Source organism: Ciona intestinalis, chromosome 9, assembly GCF_000224145.3.
Source record: "Ciona intestinalis chromosome 9, KH, whole genome shotgun sequence".
NCBI lineage: Eukaryota > Metazoa > Chordata > Ascidiacea > Phlebobranchia > Cionidae > Ciona > Ciona intestinalis.
In genome coordinates, this window is record NC_020174.2 from 101,645 (window position 1) to 126,670 (window position 25,026).

Genomic DNA, 25,026 nt, shown 5'->3' on the forward strand with positions numbered 1-25,026 from the left:
CATCACTGGGCACTTGTGAATCGTTGGAAGTCTTTGTTTGGTCAACACTGGTAGTTTCTGTTCGGTCATCACTGAAGATTGTTGGAAGAAAAAGCGAAAATCGTTTCCGCTCAACACTGTTCCTTTTCACCGGGGAGGCAGGGGTGGAGTTGGGGCCTTTAAGAGGTGATGTCGGCTTACGTTGGGGGGATTGCGTTTTCTTACGTAGCACAGAAACCCCCGCCATGCCAAGGAACCTTATGGCTTCATTTTTCTTTGCATGGGTGTTAGTTTTAACTGGCGATCCCTTTACTAATGGGATGGGTAACTTTTGTGGGGACTTTTGAGGGCTTGGGGTCTTAGGTGGGTTAGCGGGGGTTTTGGGGGGCGATTTTGGTGCAGGTTTAATGTTGCCGTCATCGGGTAGTTGCGGTTGAGCTATTGGTCTTGGAACGCTGGGTGTTTGGTCAGCTACCGTTGATTGATTGTTAGGTTTGGTTGGTTCGAACGACAAGCGTCGTCGCGCTGTTGGTTCATTGTTCCGTTTAGAATAGGACGCGCTGTTTCGGTGCGATGGTCTATGACGCGTCTCGCGTGACGTCATAGAGGGTATTGATGATGTCACTGGAATGATTGATGGCGTCACACGTGTTGGTAATGATGTCACAGTCATGGCCGATGACGCCACAGAAGTACGTGGTGACGTAACACGGGTGGTAGATGAAGTCACAGTGCTTTTGTTTATGAGGTAGTTATTCACTTTATTTGATTCGGGAGATGTATGTATTACGTCAACATTGTTTTCGGATTGTAAAATAGAACTTCTGTTTGATTCGGATCCGTGTTTATGTTCGGGAGAATGTTTAACACTGTAGGATCGCAACACCGGTTGCACGGGCGCACTGTTCGTTCGTTTTCTTCGCACTTCATCGGTTGGATTGTTTTGCATTGAAACAAAATCTTCAACTTCCACCCGTCGTCTTGTAACTCTACATTTCTCACATATAAGGTGTTTGCAAACAGGACATCTGCATTTCGACTTATCCACAGTCAACCCCAACCTTAATAAACACCTAGCACATCTTGAATTAGTTGAACCGCTATATTTCTTCCCGACCACCAACGCTCCTTCCCGCCTCTCACGAACCAAAGCTAACCGAAGTTTAGTTATTCTATCCAACTCCCGCTCCCGGAGTTCACGGTCCCTATTCAACACGCCCATAATCACCTTTTGTTCTTCCACGCTTAAAGCAGATACAACCGCGTTCATGCTTTTTAAATTTTAAATCAACTTATTGAGTATCACATGCCTATGACGTCACCATCTATTGTGAGAGCTTTGTTACTTAACAATTTTTTTAACACGAAACAGAATCATTTATTACATCACTATACTTCTAGAACTACAAAAATTCCCGAATTTCTTGCCATGTGAGCGTTTGAATCTCATTTGTTTATTCTCGTTTTCCTGTGCTGACTGACAACTTGGACAACCCAATGGTAAACACAAGTTTCTAAAAATACGGATATTCCAATCGTCCGACACACTAAAGTGACTTAACATTAGTCTACAAAAGAATTATTCAAAGTGAAACTACTAAACGACGCGTTTTGAACCAACTCGTGATCGCACAAAATCGTGAGATAATTAATTCCAAACCAAGTTTCCGATTTACTTCCACGAATATGAGGGGCTATCAAAGTAAAACGAGCGAAACATGTGTTAAGCCACTGTTTACTTAAGTCTGTATAATATACACAACGCTTAATCACATTGATAAGTTTCAAGTTTCAAGATCATTATTACAGTAGATTAACTGTGAGCGTTGGTCTTATTCTAAACATTTTATTGGTTTTTAACTTTTGGGACCCATTTCTTACTTATATATCTCACTTGTGTATTTAACAAATGACAAAGTTATTCTAGAGTTGTGAGGGTACACGGTTGTATGAACCTGTATATGCACTTTGTTTACTAGCAAATGGGACGGTAAAACTAAGACGGACCATCTTACCCCATTGTAGGTCATGTGAATAAATCTACACACGTTATAGGTATGACTAACTAGAGATGTATGAAGCCACCATGTATGGTGAGTCATACTTCATTATTAAACCGCTTGATTTCCCATATTACCCGCAAAACCATTATATGCATCAACGCACAATGATAGCCTTACATAACATAAACCTCGGTCAATCTGCTATACTGATACATATACTTTATAAACATACTTCATTTAAATCTATGGGTTAGATATATTCTAACTCTGGTAAATACCACCGTGTATTTGAACTAAAGCAACCAAAGCTTCATACGTTGGTTCGTGAATAGAAGTTATATGTGAATCACGAAAACAACCTCAATATGCGCCCTATGTTCCTGCGAATATAAACATCCAACCACCTACCACCTGTACCATACATGCAGCGAATGCTTTCCTATATAAGCAATTAATAGTCAACCCTCTGTGCCGATATCCAGCAATTTTAACATAAACTGCATTGTGTTGCAGCACACACCATTGTTACAACATAATAAGTTCCCACTATCCGGATGTTCTCACACTTCCTCCGCTCCTTCTCTTTCTTATTCTCTTTCTTTATCCTTACTCCTCCGTATAATGTCAGTCGCGTATCAAAATTCGTGCTCAAGGAAAATTAGAAACGTTCAAGTTTTCGAACCAATCGCAAAACATGAGGTAGTTAACATTTTAGGTGACTAGAGATTTGAAATTAATAATTAAAATAAATACCTTTTCTTAACCTTTTTACTTATTTAATTTTCTGTTATTGTGAACTTTATCACTCACGCTTTAATCGTTCACCCGACTTCCTATTCGCGAACAGGAAGTGTCTGTGACGTCATGAATCAAGAACCCGAACTCTTGAATCAAGAATTATAATTATATTATTCGTGAACAATGGACATTATTTATACTTATGATGTCACAGCTCAGTTCATTCTCTTCGTTGTTTTAATTAATTTGTTTTTAATAATCGCATTCGAAGGGATAAAGACAATTATTTTATTCAGTTTTTCTAAATAAATTTATTTTGGAGATGATTTGGGAACAGCAGCCGCTTTTTAATTGACTCTTTAATTGCTTTTGTTGCTACTTTCCTTCTCGTACGTTTTTAATTATTTTAGTTTGGTTTATTTCGCGTAAATTTTATTCTGATAACTAACTGCGGGTTACACAAAGTTAGGTGTACATTCCGTTTACTGGTCATACTTATGTACTGTTTACTATAATATTGTCAATTTTTCAAGTTAAACGCCCTAACTTAACATTGTATCCATTCATTGGTTAACATTACAGTTTTCAATATCTAATGTTGTACGAACCTACCCTATAATATACATATGTCGAAATATAAACTACCATAGATACGTCACAAAAGAAACAACGAAAACGCGTGGTATTTTTCTATGACTTATACTATGCCAATTTCCCCACAGCCGGTGTGAAAACTTTAGGAAAATTGCCAAACTCGTTATTTTATATGATTTGATAATATTTCTATTTTCATGCACGATTCTCACAAAAGGGTATTTTCCCCTGTCGATTGAAGTAAAATATAAATCAAACTAAAAACAACAAAATCGGCAATTTTCCTAAAATTCAACATCACAAACGACATTATTGGTCATTAATATCGTTCTATGACGTAATAAATGAAAACCATGCAATAGCTCCGGCAGGCAGGCAACTGCACCGAACGAAAAACAAACAAAACTCAAAAAATGCAATAAAATAATATAAATTGCTTTCCGTAAGGTGGCAGCACCTCCCCGCCGTAGCTAACATATACGAGTGATGACGTAAGTATGACGTAGATTTATTTTATTCACCGTTGATTGCGCAATATGTCGGGTAGCACAAGAAGCTTAATTGCATGCGTTTGTAATTAGTAGGTCGCAGGATAAATATGAATCAACATGAAGGCACCAAATACTCGATCCTGCCTTTATACGACGGGTTAGCTACGGCGGAGGCCCGGAGAGCAACTGGACAGGGTTCATGACGTCACCGACGCGTCGTCAATGACGTCACGGTGACGTCACCTCACGCCGACTCACCGCCGACCACGGTAACGAACGCGGAACATGTGGACTCGCCGTATTTGTTGCGGGCAGTGCATGAATATTTGCCCTGGTCGTCGGGGAAACTCTCAGCGATTGAAAACCGGCAGATGTCGCCTGTGAGCACAGTGGAGGGTTGGGGTGGCTAGTTGGTTATATACGGTAAAAATCCATGTTTAAATTTCTCATATAACGGCTGTATTAATTTCGAAAAATACGTGTTTACAGGACCACGCAATCATCCCACTGGTTACACCAAAGCATGTATAGTGTGTAACGGTGATAAATGCATTTAACTTATATAACCTCGCATGGCGGGGTAACGACAGTCGTTATAACACGGATGTTCTGTTTCATACACCTCGTGCCAGCTTATGAGGTTACCACGTATGTAACTTTGTGGGTGATTGCTTTTATGTATGGGTGACACTCATTAAAACTGATGTCCTTCGGTTACGTTACGAGGCCAACCACAACCACGGCCCAAACACAATATGAGTTCATAGTGATATATAATGACGTCATACCTTCATACGTAATAGTGATGTCAGCTTCAGCTTTCACTTCTTCTTCATCCAAATACCACGTGATCTCTGGTCTCGGTTCACCGACCACAGTGCATTCAAGCGTGAAGGGCTGTCCGTCGGTTGCCTAATCGTGTATGTGGTTTAATTGTGGTTTCTATTTTATGTAAGTGTCGGGGAACTTAAGTCAGATTTGACCAATTACACCAAAAGCGTGGATTAGCTAAAATATAACAAAACAAAAAAACAACTCCAGCTGTGACGTGTTTTTCACGTTTACTTATATAAATGACGTAATAAACAATTATGACGTCACACACCTCATAATCATCCATGAAACGAGTAAACTCTGGTTTTGATTCAACATTCTCACTCTTCTCCTCTTCCTCCTCGCTTTCTCTTCCATTCTCTTGTACTTTCCTCACCGGTACAATAGCAGCGGCCCCTTTGTGTCTTGTGCGCTTCGTAGCCACCATATTGTGATCCCCACTTTCCTTCCTCCATTTACCACGAGGCAACTCCGAGATCGACAAACTTTCAGCTTCCTTTCTTTCCATCTCAGCTTTCTTGGTTGGGGACAACACGTCACGGAAATCAACTTGTTCCGCGCGTTTAGTCTGGACGGAAATGACGTATTAGATACGAAAACTGAACAATTTATAATTAGTATAAGTTGTTGCAGCCAGGTGCATCAGAATTCTAAACAAGAATTCCAAGGATTGTTTGTTTTCAGAAACTCAAAGGATCGACTTCTCGGGGAAAACATCACAAAAACAAACAACAAACAATTCCTGACAGATCTCTTTTGTAATATTTAATTTTAAATTCACAAGCAGACATCAACCAGTGTCCTATAAACTATAACTAAAGGTGTAATAACTTAATTTATATAAAGCTGTACCTATCATATATTCGCAATTAATTCAACACGATTACGTAACTTTTTAACATTATTACGTCACAAACTCAAACACCCAATCTCACCTTTATAAGTTCTTCTTTATAAGCTTTAGTGACAACTTTCGATTTGATCGCTTCTGCTCTGAAATCCTTTTGTTCTGGTGTCATGTGTTTCAAGTCATCTTGACCAAGAGCTTTGGTTCGAACTTTTGTCTTCAAAGCTTCCTCTCTGAAGTCTTGTTGCTCGGGAGATTTCGTTCGTAGAACGTCAAGGCTTGTCACTTTGGGTTCTGTGGGCGGAATTAGCGGTTGAGGGTTTTAATCTAGGCCAGGTTAGAACACAAGGTGTATTAGATGCAAACCAGGTCAGGGTTGGGAAACCAGGGATCCTGGGTTCAAATCCAAGGTTGGTAACTCACCAACTTTACGCACGAGGTTTCCCCGGAAATCGAGTTGTTCTGCTTTCCTTCTCTTGCGTTCTTCCTCAGTCAGGGCTTTTGTTTTCACTGAAACTGAAAGAGCTTCTTTGTAGACGGCTCCCGCGTCATCGCTGTGGAATATTCAACCATTGTTAATTTGTTGACTTGAAAGTGCCCTCAGTGACGTGATAATACCAATAGTATTAAAACAATTTCTTACGATTCATTATGACATAAGATTGGTAATGAATCGCGCTTGTTACATAAGGGATTATACACTAAGTAAGATTGTTACGTCACAAAGGTTAAACCACTAATTCTGGTAGTAAATGACGTCACAATAGTACTTCGAATCATCTCGGATTTCGTTGGAAAAGTTTTAACAAAAGTTTTGATCAACGGTAATTGCAGCATGAACCGAATAGCTTTTCGGTTTATAATGAATAAGCAAATGGATATCTACACCTTCTGTTAAGCGCAGATACTGCTTTAAATGTTTATTTAAGCGGCGTTTACACTACAGCGTAGCTGTTATAAAAATAACCAAAACACATATCTGCGCCCAGCGTTGTTTCGATATAGACATTTTTGTTTGTTCTTTTATGACGTAGCTGTCAATCAAACTCACCCGGCGTCCTCAGATCCGCTGGTCGACGTCGTTCGTTTCCCGAGATCCTTATCCGTTGACGTTCTACGTAACAATCCACGAAAATCCACCTGTGACGTCATAATGTATTATTAATGACATAATAATCTAATTAAATCGCGACAAACAAATACCGAAGTGCCATCTTCATCTTCTTGTTGTTCGTTTGTAGCAAAATACTTCCAACAAACATAACCTACAAACAAACCAAGCCCCACTGGACTAACATATGAAACAAACACACCAACAAACGAATTCATCTTTGCAAACTAAACTTGTTCTAATCAACGTGCACTGTGACTCAATAAAGTAGCCTGTGACGTCATAATTTCCTCTAAATTGAACAGCAGGTGCTACTTTCATCATAACCCACGGTTGGACATTATTACTCAATGTACGAAGCATGAACTTTTAATGGCCAACCGCACACGTATATTATGTGACGTGAAGTTGATCGAACTTGTAGAGGCTTAACAACGTATACGGTGCATCGCGTGTAAGTTTATTGAGTATAAATGTAGACACCGGTTCTTATGTTTTATAAACACTTTGTTAAGGAGGTAATTTTTCAAGAACCTCCGATTTAATACACCTTAAAAACTTTACAATTGTTCGCGCGTTACATACGGAAACTTCAGCCACCTATGCTATGTTAACTACAAAGTTAAAAATCAATGTTAAAAATAGAAAGTTTAAATCAAAGCTCTTATAAAAACAAACTTCCAAATTCCATCAAAGTTAACAACATATTACATAGCGTGCATATTATGTTGTGTTAATCATAGCTTATTTACAATGTGTGATAACGACGGTTCGTTATGTCACGTTTTGTTTGGCGGTTTGATTATAAGATGATTATGGCGACCCCAAGCACATTATAGAGTGTGGATAAACACTTATGGTAAATTTATATTCTAAGAGATAAATAAAGTAAATTATGTTGTTTGGTAAGTTATATATTTAACTGAACACAATATAAATATCCAATGACGCATTACCTGTTCGTCAGTTAGGGGTTTCCCCGCTTGGTTAGTTTTCACTGCGGGGGATTTCCTGAGTACGTCACGGAAATCTTTCCTGGTTTCTTGTTTCTTTGCGTCGCTCACGATCAAAGATACGGTGCATGTGACGTCACCAAGGAGGTTTCTACGTCATATTGCCGATTGTTAGGTGTGAAATAATAAAAGAAAATTTGTAGTAAAAAAGAATAATTACAGAATTATATAACCGTATCCTCACGGCTCTAAAAGAAAGTTGTTATTTGAATTTTTCAAAACATGGAAATATGGGATATTATGTGCGAAGGGTAGCCATTTTACTTCAACTTTAACCATTGAAAAACTTTATGAAAATATTTTTGTCAAAGTTTAAATAATTACTTTAAACACTCCCCAATCACCTGCAGCACACGGCGTATCTACCGGCATCTTGTGGCGAGACTTGTGGTATTTCTAGCGAGTGTGTGTAATTGTTGTTTGGGTCAGCTTTTGTGATCAAGGCTCGATCGGATTCCTGGATCGGTTGGTTGCTGGGGGGGGATGATGTGTTTAGTACTGTTTGGTATATGCAACCATGGATAAGTCACTTAAGTTCTCACCCACAAGAATATAAATGACCAAACCAACCAAAAGTCATGTCTGCTTATCCACGCACTGCTCCATCAACCCCACCATAGACATCACATACTCACCAAAACAACCATTCCACGGAGGGGGGAGGGTCACCGTCCACACGACACGAGAATAGAGCTCGTTCACCAGCGTTCACGTTAACTTGCTTTGGTTTCATTAAAAATGTTGGGGTTTCGCCCTCAATCTCTGTGAATATAAGACTTCAATGAAAACGTGTCAATACAATCACCCACAAACTAATTTGAACTAAATCTATTTTATTCCACTCTGGTAAGGTCCCATGGTCCCATAACATACCACGAGACCTGGGATTTTGGCCAGAGTTGGCCCATTATCGCGACTAAACCCATTACTTTAACATCCATACTAACCCAGTATTCCAACCCAGTGTTGCCACATATACAACCCAGTGTTGCCAAAAATAAAACCCAGTGTTGCCACATATACAACCCAGTGTTGCCAAAAATAAAACCCAGTGTTGCCACATATACAACCCAGTGTTGCCACATATAAAACCCAGTGTTGCCACATATAAAACCCAGTGTTGCCACATATACAACCCAGTGTTGCCACATATAAAACCCAGTGTTGCCACATATAAAACCAAGTGTTGCCACATATAAAACCAAGTGTTGCCACATATAAAACCCAGTGTTGCCACATATACAACCCAGTGTTGCCACCTACCTTCCACAGTAATCTTGCACTTGCTCCTCGCTTCCCCAGCAGTGTTGCCAGCCACACACATATAAACACCAGAATCCTCTGGAAACACCTCCCCAATAACCAGAGACCTCACATTACCATCAATGATCATCTTGAAGTCATCGCTGTCCTCTAATTCCTCATCTTCAAAAAACCACTTGGCTGTGGGAGGGGGGTTGCCTGGGGGTTGGGAAAGTTTCATTGAGTAATAGTTACTACCATAATATTTTACAAGTTAAGACGTGTTTGGTGTTTACTGTGGCACTGTGATGTTGTTTATGGTATTACAGACAATAGCATTCTGGGAAAACTTATTCTAATGTATTAGATCATGAGCATGGGGCTAAGGATCTAACGTAACAAAAGAATAAAAGATTAACTGAAAGAAAGGAATCTTCAAGGCATATTCTACATGGGTGGGGTCCTACAATATGACAAGCCATGGAACTTGGGATTAAAGTCAGAATCTTCCATTACTAACAAGAGCCACATACACACATACACAAATAAACTCACCAGTCACAACACAGGATAGCAGAACATCGGTGCTTCCATCTTGGATCAAACGATCTTCAAGATTCTTCGTGAAACTTGGTGCAGTATGGCCACTAGATGGGGGTGCTGAGTCAACTTCAACTGAAACAAAGTTAGGCAACATACATTAGTGACATGGGGAGTCACACCAATTATGCTTTGATGCATATGCACTGGTATAAGCATAAGACCCATAAAAGGTCACAAATGACAGGCAAACTTGGTTAACACAGTGTTTGAATCACTAGCATACAGATACAGAACACTAAGCACAATTACGAAAGACGCACCTGCACGCGGCACAACAACATCTTCTGCAGGTTTTGGTTTCATAGATCTCTTTGAAGTTGCAGCAAGTGCTGGAATGTAATATTAATATAATATTTTAAAAGGAATTTATAATGAAAAATTTTACATGGGAGAGGCTCTGCATGAAACTTGAGATTTGGGCCAGAGTTGGCCATTATGCATGAAATAACGCTAAATACATGCATCACAAGAAGTTAAAATTTTAAAATTTTAATTCATAACAAACCTGCGATTGTAACTTTACACGAGCACATGACCCGTTTAAGTGGATTCTCGGCGATACATGTGTACACCCCTTCGTCTTCGGGGAGGGCTTCAGGTAATACCAAGTGTGCGTGGCCGTCATCATCGTATTTTAACTCAGCATCCAATATTTCCTCCCCATCCAATAACCAGGTGATCTGGGAGAACAAACCAAAATATTTATGCAATTTTAAGTTACCATATAAAGAAGGGCATTGAATGTGGGGCTCTGCATAGCGTTAGAATTATTAGACCACAAAACAAAAAAGTATCAATCATGTGGTCTAGATAGTAGCACCCTGGGTTGCCATATCTCAGGTATGTCTTTCATCCTTATAACTACCCACCTTAGGCCTAGGTATTCCTTTAACTTGACACTTGAGCACGATATCATCGCCTTCCTCTACTGTATGGTCATCCAGTTGGATGGGGAAAGATGGCTCTTTCTCCAACTTTGTTGGTTTGGTTGGTTTGGTCGGGACAACTTCCGCTTTGGGGGCGACGGGTTCAACTTCTTTGGTGGGAGCTGTGGATGGGTGTTTGTTGTTAAAGATATAATTAGGAAATATGTGTTAAGATAATGTAGTGTGTAGATGTATGTCCAATAGACTAGTAAGTAAACATAACCTACAGAGAGACACACCAGGAAAGCTTGGATTAGTGTCCGAGTTGGGCGCATTACTACATGCCCATTTTTTATGCTTAGGGAAGACCTTATAGTGAAACATACCATAGGGCATGAGAAATAGTTAGCAGTTTTCCATTTTATTACCTTTTAATGTTAGATATAAACCAAATATACCACACCCACCTTTAACAGTAACATTACAACCGGACTTAGCGTTTCCCACTTCATTCTTTGCAATACATTCATATCTTCCTGTGTCTTCCTTCATCACATCTTCCAACACCAACTTAGCCACCCCGTCTTTATAACTAACATCTCCATCTTCAGCTTCCAACCTTTGTCCATCTACCTCCCAATGAACATCGGGGGTGGGGAGGCCGCTCACGTGGCATGTAAGGCTGTGATGTAACAATGGATATTGTTAGTGAAAAATGGCATTATGTTATATAAATATTTGGTTACAGCAATGGTGCTATGTTGCTGCAATGAACATCATGATTGTAGCGATACGAGCAGTTTAATATGCTACCGACGAACTATACAGATGTCTTTATCAGGGTGTATGGAACTTAAAGCCAGTACTGTCAGTGCCATTTAACCTTAAAAAGTCGACCTGAATGGGACATTAAAACTTGGTGTTTAACGACTCTAGATACCCGTTCGGAAAATGTCTGAAAAGTTTCTCTTCGTTGTTTCATTTAATTTGAACTTCGCTATCTTTTTCAAGATATAAATAACTTATGTTATTATGAAGACCCCACTTACTGTAAATCTTGTCCATCAACCAACTCAACGTCTTTCATTTCCTTCGTAAACTTTGGAGCTGAGGTCTTCGGTTCTTCCATCTTCGTTGCCACGGTAACGATACACACGGACTCTGCTTCCCCTGATAAGTTGCGAGCCGTGCAAGTGTATCTACCGCCCTCGCGTGTTCCAGCTTTGCGAATTCGAACCGAAGCTTTTCCTGCGAACCGAGTGTATTGGTTAATATGCTGTATATTTGCATACGGCTCAATGATCACTAGCGACCTTGTCTGATTTATCAGCCATACATTACAAAAACTACCTCAAAATATTTGCCTAAATCGATTTTAAAACGACTGTCGTTGCCCGCCATGCCACACATTGATTAATTCATCCACACACTGTAACTCAATCATAAACAAATAACACCAAGATAGAAATCTTACCATCTTCATATGATGTCTCCGTGCTCAACACACTAAGTGACCGACCGTCTCTGCTCCAGGTAACTCTGGGTTGTGGGTGACCTCGAACCTGACACTCGAAGCAAGCCTCCTCACCCTCGTTCACAACAATCGACTCCGGGAGTTCCTTCTCGAAGGTTGGAGCAACTCGCTTAGCTGTAAAGGTGGATCAGAGTTAACTGAGTTGCAATTGGGCGTAATCTATTCTATATGGGTGAAGTGACCTGATATTTGGACCAAAGTAAGTCCCTTAACCGGAAATGCAGAATGGTTCAACCAATTAATGACCAATGGATTTAATTTAGATTTTCTGTCACACATAACAAAGATTTTCTGTCACACATAACCACGTTAGATTTTCTGTCACACATAACAATATACATAAGTTGGATCCTCTGGTATAAAATCTTTAAATTCAGCGTTTTTTTGTATGTTTAGTTTTGTTGCAGAATTCCTCGATAAAACCGAATTAAACATTGGCATTGTAAATATTATGCCGCCATAAATACATTGTTGAACAATACACTTACATCTGACATACACCCTCGCTTCATGGTTAGCTTTACCAGCAGTGTTTTGTATCGAGCATTTAACATGGCCACTATGTGTGGACGATACCGGGTCAATTGTAAGCTTGGCAATCCCGTTCTGTGGAACAAGAAGCATTGTTACAAATAATAATTGGTATGAGGTATGTCAGGTAGTTAGGTAGGGATATAATACAGGTAGCTAAACATGTTGGGACATCCCTACAATGTGGCTTTAAATTGATATGCATGTGACACAGTAACACACATATGTTAAATTTTACATTAAAAAAAATAATCTATTTAACCATTAAGTTAAATTACCTAGTTTATGTTTTACATTCAATTTAAGTCTGGCACTTGTAAAACATGTGGCTAAAACATGTTGCAAAAATATATTGTAATTAAACAAAATATTTAATAATTTATTTAAATTTAAATGATGAGAACGTTCAAATCGTCCAATCACCTTGAAGCTTGCTGTGGTGTTAGGCACCGATTGGTCGTTTAAAGACCATGTGACCTCTGGTTCCGGGTGACCGGTCACGGAGCATTCAAGAACAAGTTTGTCGCCATCTTGTGCGCGGATATATTCGTCAAATGTTGTCGCAAATTTGGGGGCGCTAGTGGGCACGCTCTTCTTCTCAACTTTAGGGGCAGCTGAAAAATTTATTATATTTACTCTGTTTGTGAAAAAGGTTCATGAGCATAAGTAGGGATAGGTGGGTGTTAAGCACTAATTTACAAAACATATCCAAACTGTCTGCGTGTGTTTTGGTACCACATATGTTAATAATGATGGAAGCATTAAGTCTATTACCCACATCTCCAAGGCTAGAGGTTGGGTTAAAAATAACCTTTACGTCACCCAATGGAATCAAAATGTGATTCATAAGAATCAGCATTGAATGCGCAACACACAACCTACCTGTTACGGCCACCTGGCAAGTTGTAGTTGCCCTCCCCTCCCCATTGACAGCAACACAAGTGTATACACCCGTATCTTCATTGGTGGCTTGTTCCAATGTAAGAGCTGCCACCCCTTCATGGAAGATGATCTCCAAGCCTTCTTCTGCCTCTAATACCTGGGTGTTTGTAGGTTTATGTGTTTTAGAAAGTTTGTATCTATTTTGATGTTTGTTTGTAATTGTTTGGTTTTAAATATTTATATATAGATGAATGCTGACTGTTTCCTAAATATTTATTGTATTTTGTGTGGCAGACCAGAAACAGTATGTTTGTTGAGTTAACTTGTTTAAACTTAGATGTTGTTAGTTTACATTACATAACTGTTATGTTTCTTTTTGGTAAAAGTAAGTAACACTAGCTGTTTGTTCAAATTAGCTTGTTCTTTAGCTTATAATATGCATATAAGTTATGTGGTATTAATACCCTCAACCCTTAGGTCAATGGTTCAAGCCCCACCCCCCATTACCTCATCGTTATACATCCATTGTACTGTAGGTTCAGGAATCCCAGTCACCATACAACGCAAACAAACGTCATCGCCTTCCTTGGATTTCACATCGCTAAGTGGCGCTGTAAACTCTGGTGGGATGTCCCGCTTTTTCTCTGTGGGGTAAGTTGGGACACAGGTTAAAAGACTTTACAGACAAGACATTCACATTGACAAATATTCAGATAATAACCTGGGGTTTAATTGTATGTTCACAGTTTACAAACTTTATTATTAACTCTCGTTGGGCAAATTTAATGCTTTAGTTTATTGCATTTATTTTCTGGGTTTTAAAATTCTACATTTACCCTATTTATTTATTCACTTTTAAGTAAACTGGATGAGATGTTTCAAACAACTTACGTTTAACACGAACTCTACATGCAACTGAATCCTCCCCTGCTGTGTTTAAGGCATTACACATGTATTGACCGCTGTGGCTGGTGTCGATCTTGCGGATTATCAACCTGTAAGAAGAGGGGTTAACATTACCAATATATTGGAGTGGTAAATACATAGGGAGTGAAATTTGTTAAAAAACAGCAGATACCATGTTTGTCAGATTAAATACAACGGTTTATGGATGCTGTCAAAAAACTTTTTGTTTATCGTTCAGGTTAAATTGGAATTTATTTAGAGACTGTAGTATTGACTAAGGTGTATACCACAAAAACCCGTTGTACAATGTGTGGTTCAAGTTTGAATTAAGCTAGGCCATCAGATCCCACCCCTACTTACTTTGCAACATTATTCTCAAACGAAGTTTCCCCGTGCGACACTTCCTCGCCATCTAGTGACCAAAGTATCTCGGGGAGGGGACTTCCCTCGACCCCCGCTTCGAGGATGAGCGTGTCACCCTCGGTCACTCTAGCGTCACCCGGTGACTTGGTGAAACGGGGACGAATGTGAACTGGTTTCGCTGGGAAAGGCAAAAAAGAGAGATGTGATTTTTTGGAAAATTAACATTGAACCGATTCAGAACCAGTAACTTTTATCCTGGAGAATGATTTGTTTCGGTTGCAACAAAAAGAAAAAAAGAAAAAATAAAAAAAACTTTTTTTATTTTTACTGCACTTTTGTAATGCTACATGATATGTGCACAAAACTTGCACATATGACAATAAATAGATTTTGGGTATATAAATTTACATTGATATAAATAAAACCAGTGCACTCACCTTTAACTGTGACTCTACTACTGCATTGAATCGCCCCAGCTTCGTTCCTTGCTTTACAAATATATTCCCCCGCATGGTTGACTTGCACATCACGAAGTCGTAACCTTGCCGTGCCGTTGCGATACGATGTAAATACTTCGTCCTCGTCGATGCCAACCTCACGTCCGTTGCGCAACCACAAGAGGTCAGGCTCGGGCTCACCGGCGACATCGCACTGGAGCAACAACTCCTCACCTGGTGGGGTAAAGTGAATGACAATGTTGTTGTACACAAACCACCACAAATGCATTTTCTTACCCTTGTTTACATAAGCTTTAGCAATATTAAATACTTAACACAAAACTCCAGTGGCTATTCATTTATTAATAGTAGGTTGCAATGTTAATGGAAACTTAACAAAAAGAAAGTAAAAAAAGTTTTCACTAGCAATATAATATTTCTATAAATGCGAAAGAGATCTGGCAGTTGTTTGTTTTGTGATCTTAAAGGTTTTGTCTGTCTCGTCCTTTAAGATCACAGAACAAACAATTGGCAGAAGATCTTCGGCAACAACATATCATATTCTTACGTTACCTTCCAATACTTGTGTGCTTGACAATCGTCGTGTGAAAGTTGGTGCAACAAAGTTTGAACGTCGCCAACTTGATTTAATTGGTCGGTTTACCTCAGTGTCGTCTCCATGGTGACCAGAAGCATTGGAGCGCGACGATGATGTCGAAATTCTGGAATGTGACGAAATTGTCGAGGAAATTGATGATGTCGGCGATTCTTTTAAATCCTCTTCTCTCTTATGACTTGGCAAAATCAATTCCATCGCTCGGTTTGTTCGGACGTTGGTCACTCTAGCTCCCCCTGCTGGTTCGTCGTGACGGGAGACATTGTTATTGTCATTGTTGTTCTTGTTTAAACGAGGAGTGGATTTCGTGACGTTATTGTTGTTGGTGGGATGTCCTCCGCTACCTGTTAATAGAATGTCATGTCTGCTTATCCACACACTGCAATAGCCTCAGACTGTGGGCATGGGAGTGGCCATGGATAAATCACTCAAGTCATACTTAACCATAAGCAAATACTACAATAATCCAGGCTTTATGACTTCACATTAAAATACAAAGAGTTTACAAGAGAGTGAAACACACCATCCACATAATGTGTAATGTTCAACCACTCACCTGACACAACGACGTCAACAGCAGCAGTTTGCTTTCCCAGTGAGTTCCTTGCAGTGACCCCATATTTCCCTGCGTCACCTGCCCCACATTCATCAATTTGAAGAAAATAATCGTTTCCGTCATTGGTTGTTCGAATACGACCGTCCGTTCGATCTTCATCAACAAGTTCTCCATCTTTCTCCCAAGTAACGGTAGGCTTTGGGTGGCCAAGTAACGTACATTTCAAACACAATCTGTAAAGATAAAGTAATTAAATTTAAACATCTTTAATAAATCCAACAACATATATGTCACATAAGATAACTTGTATTTATCTGTATAATTATAATAACAACGGTAATATTTAATAACAAGTTGGGCAATTAAACCCCTGCAACTTGTATTATACGCTGTTAAATAGAAGCCATCCTGGCATTTAACCAACATACAAAGTTTGTCGAATAAACAGTGGTGGAAAGTTTGGTGCTGGTTAAACAACATTGGGTTATCTTATATAGGATTGCGTGAGTGTAATTTGGCGTTGGTGTGTAAGTGATAATGGATGTCATGAGTTTTTAATGAAGGAAGTGGTTTCAAGAATAAACAGAGAAATCTAAATAAGAGATAACTAAGTACACGGACATGGTGTGCAATGAAAAGATAATGTGAAAATGAACTTCTATATTCTTAGGAAAAACAGTTTATTAAAAAGTTAAATTTAGAAATTAAAGTAAACATGAGAATAAGAGATTAAATGTTAAAACAAATGTATACCACTGTAATCCACATATCAATTTACATGCATAGCTTAACAGTGAAAAGCAAGAATTCAACCAGACGCAGACGTTAGTTGTGTAAATAAACAACCTAAGACGGATTGGTTGGAATGACTGAAGGCATTTTGATAAATAGTAAAGTGATCAAGATCGCTATTGCTAAGAATGTTCTAGAAAGGCTGTGGAATTTAATTTCCGCCATTGAACGGGGATTTAATTTGATGACATTTGTTGCTTCCGTTGTGCGAATGTTTGTTTCAACAATAGCGCATTGTTACGACTAAAAACCCTCAGTGATGTTTAGTAATTACAATGGACACGATTGTGACGTAACATAGGCTTACATTCTAAATTCTGGAACTACAGAACAAACGCAACTGTATGTGTCTATGACATCATAAACAAATTTATGCAAATAAATACTTGACGTTGAGGGAATCCCCTTATTGAGGAATACACTGACAGGGGAGTTTAAATCAACGTTTGTTGCGACAAATCTTATTTTTCTTGATTTAAAACTCGAAATGATGTTGGTTTGTTGAAAACTGTGCGGACGATATGCGTTTCCAATAAATTAAGTTAGGAAAAATGTATGGGTACGAGGCTCTATACAACTCCTTTACCCGGCATGCAAAGTCACATTCATTTAATATTGAAGACATATTTTCACCTTTCTCCGATTGCTATAGTTTGGGGTCTTGGTCTAAGAATAAACCCTGGACCCCTCCGCCTCGGTGGGGCTCCCCCTGAGCTCCCTGAAGACTTGAGCCCAGTCGACCAGGGTGAGTTGCCCCCAGATACGAGACGGGAGGTGGCGGCCCTCGCAAGTTTGGGTGAAAGTGAGGGCGAACTAAGATTCGAAGTAGAAGGACTGCTACGTGTTGAACTACTGCGACCGTAGGCTGATAACTGGCTGGTGGATGATCCGCGTGAAGCCGACATATCTGTACCAAGCAAAATATAAAGGTAACAAATATAGTATAGATAACAGAACATCCGTGGTATAACGACTTTAGATAACACTATCGCATTTATTTCTTGTAAGAAAACAATTTATATTCTTTTGTAAAGAATGAGAACCGCGCGTGTTGATATTTTCGCAACAGATTCCTCAAGTTGAAGACGGAGACGAATCGTCGACGAGTTTCGCGCGATTTTCGCTCCATAATTGGAATCGCGGTGGCAACTTTCGGTTCAAGATTGAAACAATCAATTCTTGAAATGGGAGCGGTCGCCGCGAAATACACAATCAATCTCGGTCTGGAATATTCCTTAAACAATGCCTGTTGCCGACGTTACAATGCCGTGGCGAGGTGGGGCAAAAATTAATGGGAATTAACGAATTATCAGCAAACAGCAATTTTTCGGGTTTAACTTAATATATCGCAGCAAAATATTTAGTTCTAACATTTTTAGCTGGTAACACTGCTACTTTATACTCGGCAACACTATGTTTAAATTCCTCAACCTACGTCACCGATAAAATCAAATTTTCAAAATTCTTTAAAACCGCAAATTATTTCTCATAAGTCGAACCCGAACTTGGGAATTCGATTCAAAGCCCTCTTGTTCGACGCCGGCATTCGGTTATGACGTCACATCCCCCTAACGCTAGGAACGCGGAAGCGGTCTCTGTTTATGTTTTGTCTTAACCATGACGTCATAATGGTATTTATTGCTTAGATAAAAGAAGAGCTTTGTTCCCACAAGGCAAAAAATATTTTAAAAAAAAGCAAAAAAAAAACAAGATCGGGAAATATGGGACAGGATGGACTAACAATATCCCAACTTACCCCAGAGTATACTATATACTTTGTGTTTTTTTCTTTAATTTTGGAAATTTTACAACGCAAATCGGTCACGGTTAAAACGGCGAGAATAATAGTTAATTGTGACGTGTGAAATGTAAATTATGACGTTGAGAGTTAACACTTCCGTTCCAATTTAAACAGGTGCAACCACCACCCAAAGCGTGTAATTGCAGTAAACTATACATGGGACAACGTTTGCATGTTTATCATTACACCTCATGATTAAGCACCTCCACAACACAAGCGGAATGTTATGTTGTAAATAACTGGAGGTTTAAATCTATGTTGAGTTAACGAGTCTTAAATATAGTCGGGTGGAAAATTCAGACCGCGATAACGACTATAAGGCTTTAGGTTAAAACAAAATAAAAATTATCTACACCCAGCGTTGTTCAGCGCAGGTCAGCGTGGATATTACTTTACTTGTTTTTTAAGCGCGATTACACTACAGCCACGGTGTAAAAAGAACAAACAAAAATATCAACATTTAAATATGTCCTATTCCAAAGTACCTTGAACGTGTAGTTGTGCGGAACAAGTCTCTGATCCCACGTGGTTGGAAGCAGTAATTGAGTAGACTCCGTTATCGGTGTGTTCAGTTCTTGATATTACGAGACTATGTGAACCATATATTTCCATAACACGCACCCTACTCGATGCGGTGACTACTTTGCCGTCCTGCAGGAAACAAATCAAAAGTTTTATTAAGTTGGGAACATTGACTTTGTAGCCTATATAAGTCAATACTCGCCCAATGAGGTTTGGTATTGCATAGCTTATGTGGTAAAGCGAATTGTGTATTTTTTTATTTACTACCAAATGGAAGATAATGGAAAGTATGAACAATCTCACCCCAACCTATTATATCATATTATGTGCCGAAGTCTCTGGTTGCCTCAATATTTTTGTTAATATAGCAATGCATTGCGCTTTGTTTTGAGCAATATTAACATAACCTCCATCAAGCCCAACTATACCAATATCACCTGTCATAGCGACCCGAAACATATGCAAAGCGTTATTAACGCAATAGCTCGACGGTGGATGGCAGACGTAATGAACGACACAGACCGCTTTGTTGACATCACAACTGTACGGTGACTTGTCCTGTGACGTCAACACAGGTGAAAGTCGTCTGTTACGTCATAAACCTGAGATTAACCTCTGACCTCAAGGGTAATCATGAGTTTAGTATCCAGACAGTAACTTGGTCCATCATCAGTGTAAAAGAGGTTACTATCCACCAAGTTACTGTCCGAAACATCTGCTGGTCATGAGTTTAGTATCCAGACAGTAACTTGGTCCATCATCAGTGTAAAAGAGGTTACTATCCACCAAGTTACTGTCCGAAACATCTGCTGTTCAGGAGTTTAGTATCTGGTATATCCACTGTTCCCTTAAGCGCAATCCACAGAAACGCACAACCACCAATAGTAGAGCAGTATACATGAATGACACCAATACGTGAACAACGGGAACGATTCTAAATCACATGGAAGATCAAACAAAATGCGAGTGGTGGTTGTTTGGTACCGGTGGTGGCAACAACACGAGAAAGTCCAACAAAGGTTTCAATATAAAATATAGAAATCGCCTAAAATGACATGAGCAGTCTCTTATAGAAATGGAAAACTTCGAATCCACAAGTCTGGTGTTCCGCAATTAACAAAACCATAAGTAAACCGATGCCATATTACACTGATATGTTTTGATTACATCGCAAATTAAGTAAAACAGTCGTTACTGCCAGTCATAAAGTAACTAATTGAACAATTATGGGAAATTAACCGTGCGTACCAAAGACGTTTCGACTTCATATTCACGACGACTTCATCATCAGGTTATACCAACGTTGGCTAGAAAGGTTTATTCTTAAAACCCAATGATTTATTTATCCCTAAAATCTCAGCAAACCCAGGACATTATCTTTTGTAAACCGAAGGATAAACGAGTTCGTTTTTATCGCGAAAACTGCCAACTTTTTCTCCCTCAACAACAAACTTGCCCCATCACTGAATAAATAAACTTTAGAAATGAAATGTTTTTCTGAACCTTTTAAATAAATCGTTATCGTAAGTGTAAATTATCCCCTGTCCAGAAAAAAATAACATCAAATATAAACTTATTTTCTGAAAATATTTGTAAAATTTGACTTTGCTGCAGAACGAACTATAATCATTATAAATAATAAATATTATTTCTTGAAAGAATTATTCTGTAAATTACTCTGTTCAGAAAACTAACATAAAAACAAATTTATTATCTCAACAAATCTGTGAACTCGAGCCCTGTAGGCTACATTGCCACTAACGAAGCAAGCGAGAGGGAAAAGTTTCAAAAACTGGATTCTCTCAACTTTTGTCTGTCGCCTTCGACGTTCGCTTCAACGAATGAAGATTTTTCTCCAATTTTGCTTAAAACCGAAAACCGTCGAAGCATGAAGCGAGACCATGCGTGACGGCGCCAAATAAGGAAGAAAGACGAACCGGCTCCATCAGGATGAGATGTCTATCACGTGACTCAGATGTTTTGAAGTCGTCCAACATAAGATTTACATACCGACTTAAAATTCTTAAGAATTAAATCCAATTAACCGAATTACGCTAAACTACGTCACATAAACAACGATTCAAGAACGTAAAACCAAAACCGCGCTAATTTACGATAAATTGTCACTTGCACAATTTCAAAACTACTTTTCTAATTAAAAACTGTAAACCAGAAAAAAACAAATTTCTCTTTATAAAGGTCTACAAAAGTTAAAATATAATAAACCGGCGGGCATATAAAGAATACAGTTGCTGGAGAAATAAAACTCAACCGATTATGTAGTTTTGCTCGTTAATAGAAAATACTCTACCAGAATTACTAATAGAAAATACTTTATGCTGCAAAATAAACTGCTAAAGAATAAATATATTTGTGCTGCTGCTAACAAACTATACTCGAAACCCTTCTTATCTTTCTTAAAGAACTCAAACAGTTCCTTAAATTCTCAAATCGCCCTTTCAATTAGTTTTGCAACTGCAGCAGAAAAGTTACTAAAACTGGCTGCGGTCTCGGTTCGTGTTATACCAGACAGCAGCTATAGTTGTGATGTGGTAGACAAGGCAAACAATAACGACACCTCAGCTTTTACGAAGTTAAGAATATCTCAGGACCTTAGGTCGTCGACATTCGAACGAAAATAACCGAAAATGTGAAACAACTGAAATTAAAATCCAACGACTCGCGTGTTGTCTGTGGCTGCTTGCGATTCACGCGTCACAATGGGGCTTTTGAGAAAACAATGGATTCCATTGACGTGCAGCGCACGCGAATGGCGACGTAATGAATCTATTTACTTCTATGACGCGAAAAGAATTTATTAAAATCTGACAAAGAATCGACAATTCTAGTCTCACACCTTAACAATAGAAATGGAAGTTACTATTGTTACGTCATAATCAATAATTATTTCCCACAAATTTTCTGGAACGAAATTTAAATTTGAAAAACTCTAGACTTCGAATCGTTGTGACGTCACAGGGTAACTTTTGCAAAACATTGCGTATTCCAGAAACATGATTCTATAATTTAAACTATAATAGATTTCTCACTGTATCAAAACAATAACATTTAAATAAATCGCACGTTTATTACTAAGTTAAAATGAGTTACATTATACACTCGCTGACTAGCACTGTGAAGCGTATAGTTTCATAATATGTCAATTCCCAACTAAACATTTCGCTGCTAAAAGCAATTCCCTCTCATAGCACAACGAATGCTTCATATGATTTGCTTCTCAGTAATCTACAATTATCTACAAATGGAACTTGTGCTATTCCGTATAATAACATGTCTCACAAAGTTCGTTGCTTGCTTTCAAAAGTCGAAACATGTAATATACGAATCGCTTCACTGATTATGAGTTTGAACGTCGAATGAGAGCGCTTGGTGGTGACTACACCAACAACCGTGGTTTATAAATCGACTACTTGAATATTTGAAAAGCGGGCTGAGCTTAATGTTTGAACAAGCAACGATAGGGAGGTCCGAATGTTTGCAGTTCGCTTCTATCTACACACACTAAATGATTATACGACACTGCCCCACATCGTGTGTGGACACAGCCAGCCTTGGAATACACAATCAATCAACATTACATTCCTTAACGAAGGGAAGTCGCCTAAATTACGTCAGAACCGCAACTTAAATAACAGATCCGTCATCTTTGTTTTATTTGCAAGGAACCTATGTTTGCGAAGTTTTTATGACTAAATGCAAAGTTACCAACACACAAATAAATGTTTGATATGAATATCAAGGTTACAATTATCGAGTATATCCTCATTATACTTATAGTATAGCAGATGTTTCACCAAGTCTACTCAGTCTTTTACAAGCACTGAAGAAGCCATTGAGAGTTTGTTGATAAAACATCTGCTATACTGTGATCCACAATGTAATGTAGAGCCCACATTGAATAAAGCAATCTTGTTATAAAGACTTACCCTGAGAAACGGAGAAGTCCAAAACACAGGATCCAGTGGCCAAGATCCCTCAGCTACATTAATCATAACAAACCTCAAATATTCTAAGAATTTAAAACATCTGTTGATAATTTAGACTCCAAAAAATCAGTGTAAAAGAGGTTACTATCCACCAAGTTGCTGTCCAAAATATCTGCTGATCAGGAGTTTAGTATCCAGACAGTAACTTGGTCCATCATCAGTGTAAAAGAGGTTACTTTCCACCAAGTTACTGTCCAAAACATCTGCTGATCATGAGTTTAGTATCCAGACAGTATGGTTTATCATCAGTGTAAAATGGGTTACTATACACCAAATTACTGTTCGAAACATTTGCTGATCATGAGTTTAGTATCCAGACAGTAACTTGGTCCATCATTAGTGTAAAAGAGGTTACTATCCACCAAGTTACTGTCCAAAACATCTGCTGATCATGAGTTTAGTATCCAGACAGTAACTGGGTCCATCATCAGTGTAAAAGAGGTTACTATCCACCAAGTTACTGTCCGAAACATCTGCTGATCATGAGTTTAGTATCCAGACAGTAACTTGGTCCATCGTTAGTGTAAAAGAGGTTACTTTCCACCAAGTTACTGTCCAAAACATCTGCTGATCATGAGTTTAGTATCCAGACAGTAACTTGGTTCATCATCAGTGTAAAAGAGGTTACTATCCACCAAATTACTGTTCGAAACATTTGTTGACCCACAGCACTGCCTATAACTTTGCACGATCCCTTCCTAAACACCCTATAAACCCCTCATATTCCATCATCGCCCCGTCCCCACCCATCCTCCCAACATACAACACCTCCATCACCAACTCAAGGTGTCTACAATCCTAACAAACCAACTTTTCAATTAACTTAAAGCCGCAAAAGATTTTGAATATTTGTGGTCGGCTGTAACGGCCGCGAGCTAGCCCAGTTTACTTTGCAAAATGCGAGCTGCGTTATCAACATACGGGACGTGTCTCGAAATTCAAGCACCTTAAGTAGATTGAATGGGAGAAAGTGATTTAAAGATTTAATTCGAAACATCACACCGGATCCTATGCTATCACGAACTTCATATCATACATACTTCCACCTTGTTATAATTCCTTTCGTTTCTAAGTAAACTGTAATTATGGTTATAAATGGAGGCTTCGGTATTTCTCTAATAGCTATGATATGATGGGTGAATCTGGCCCTGATATAGCACTTATATTGTTGGTCGATTCTCGATGCAATATAACAGAATACACCAAGTGCTACTAAATATACAGCAAACAAAATCAAGTCCAACCAATGGTGTACCAAGACAAATTAAATATAACTTGTTTAAATAAGTGACGAATGGTGCCAACATCCTTGGGTTGACTCCAACTAATGGTGAATCAAAGCGAAACATTACCGATAACTAGAACCATTAACCTCTCATAAAAATCGAGTCTCCGCAACAACCTGCCTACCTACTCTACATTTGAACGACTGAAATCGAGATCACATTGTAGTATGAGCCTCGAAACAAATGAAGCAAATCTTGGAATGTCTTTCGATAACACCCGCACCGACACGCATGACGTCACAAACCTTAAGCGCGAATTCTATTGTGACGTCATAAAACATTTAAACAAAATCTAAAAATTTAATTTTGCAGAAAATTTTCGTTTTTCTTATCAAGGGGGAAAATAGCGCGAATTCAACCGAGCGTCCATTTCTACGCTCCATTTAAGCTTGTGACGTAACAGTGGTCAAGAAACAGTTTTAAAACGCGACGCCTTTAACGCGAAGTTAATCGAACTTTAGAATTTTAAACA

The 25,026-nt window shown here is 38.8% G+C and overlaps 1 protein-coding gene and 1 non-coding gene across 4 annotated transcripts in view; both read right to left on the reverse strand.

Annotated features, from left to right (window-relative positions):
• The window catches only part of LOC100176083 (myosin light chain kinase, smooth muscle), a 49,196-nt gene that overhangs the window by 10,020 nt on the left and 14,150 nt on the right, over positions 1 to 25,026 (reverse strand). For 2 of the 3 annotated variants that reach the window (XM_018813368.2, XM_002122133.4), the window contains 28 exons: positions 19,225 to 19,390; positions 17,572 to 17,845; positions 16,147 to 16,379; positions 15,548 to 15,934; positions 14,975 to 15,208; positions 14,535 to 14,715; positions 14,160 to 14,263; positions 13,776 to 13,912; positions 13,269 to 13,425; positions 12,810 to 13,000; positions 12,344 to 12,461; positions 11,796 to 11,969; positions 11,371 to 11,569; positions 10,789 to 11,003; positions 10,325 to 10,503; positions 9,961 to 10,135; positions 9,716 to 9,784; positions 9,408 to 9,527; positions 8,874 to 9,071; positions 8,246 to 8,372; positions 7,955 to 8,083; positions 7,554 to 7,701; positions 6,538 to 6,626; positions 5,910 to 6,040; positions 5,575 to 5,780; positions 4,911 to 5,207; positions 4,594 to 4,717; positions 4,064 to 4,183 (listed from right to left, as the gene is read on the reverse strand). In XM_018813368.2, the coding sequence (XP_018668913.1) occupies positions 4,064 to 4,183; positions 4,594 to 4,717; positions 4,911 to 5,207; positions 5,575 to 5,780; positions 5,910 to 6,040; positions 6,538 to 6,626; positions 7,554 to 7,701; positions 7,955 to 8,083; positions 8,246 to 8,372; positions 8,874 to 9,071; positions 9,408 to 9,527; positions 9,716 to 9,784; positions 9,961 to 10,135; positions 10,325 to 10,503; positions 10,789 to 11,003; positions 11,371 to 11,569; positions 11,796 to 11,969; positions 12,344 to 12,461; positions 12,810 to 13,000; positions 13,269 to 13,425; positions 13,776 to 13,912; positions 14,160 to 14,263; positions 14,535 to 14,715; positions 14,975 to 15,208; positions 15,548 to 15,934; positions 16,147 to 16,379; positions 17,572 to 17,845; positions 19,225 to 19,390 (4,882 nt within the window). Of the gene's footprint in view, positions 1 to 4,063; positions 4,184 to 4,593; positions 4,718 to 4,910; positions 5,208 to 5,574; positions 5,781 to 5,909; positions 6,041 to 6,537; positions 6,627 to 7,553; positions 7,702 to 7,954; positions 8,084 to 8,245; positions 8,373 to 8,873; positions 9,072 to 9,407; positions 9,528 to 9,715; positions 9,785 to 9,960; positions 10,136 to 10,324; positions 10,504 to 10,788; positions 11,004 to 11,370; positions 11,570 to 11,795; positions 11,970 to 12,343; positions 12,462 to 12,809; positions 13,001 to 13,268; positions 13,426 to 13,775; positions 13,913 to 14,159; positions 14,264 to 14,534; positions 14,716 to 14,974; positions 15,209 to 15,547; positions 15,935 to 16,146; positions 16,380 to 17,571; positions 17,846 to 19,224; positions 19,391 to 23,208; positions 23,291 to 25,026 lie in introns of those variants that run through there. The other variant, XM_018813369.2, reaches the window with a different exon arrangement.
• On the reverse strand, positions 15,445 to 15,497 carry mir4016-2 (microRNA 4016-2). The gene has a single exon (NR_034407.1). It is a non-coding gene; the product is annotated as a microRNA 4016-2 (primary transcript).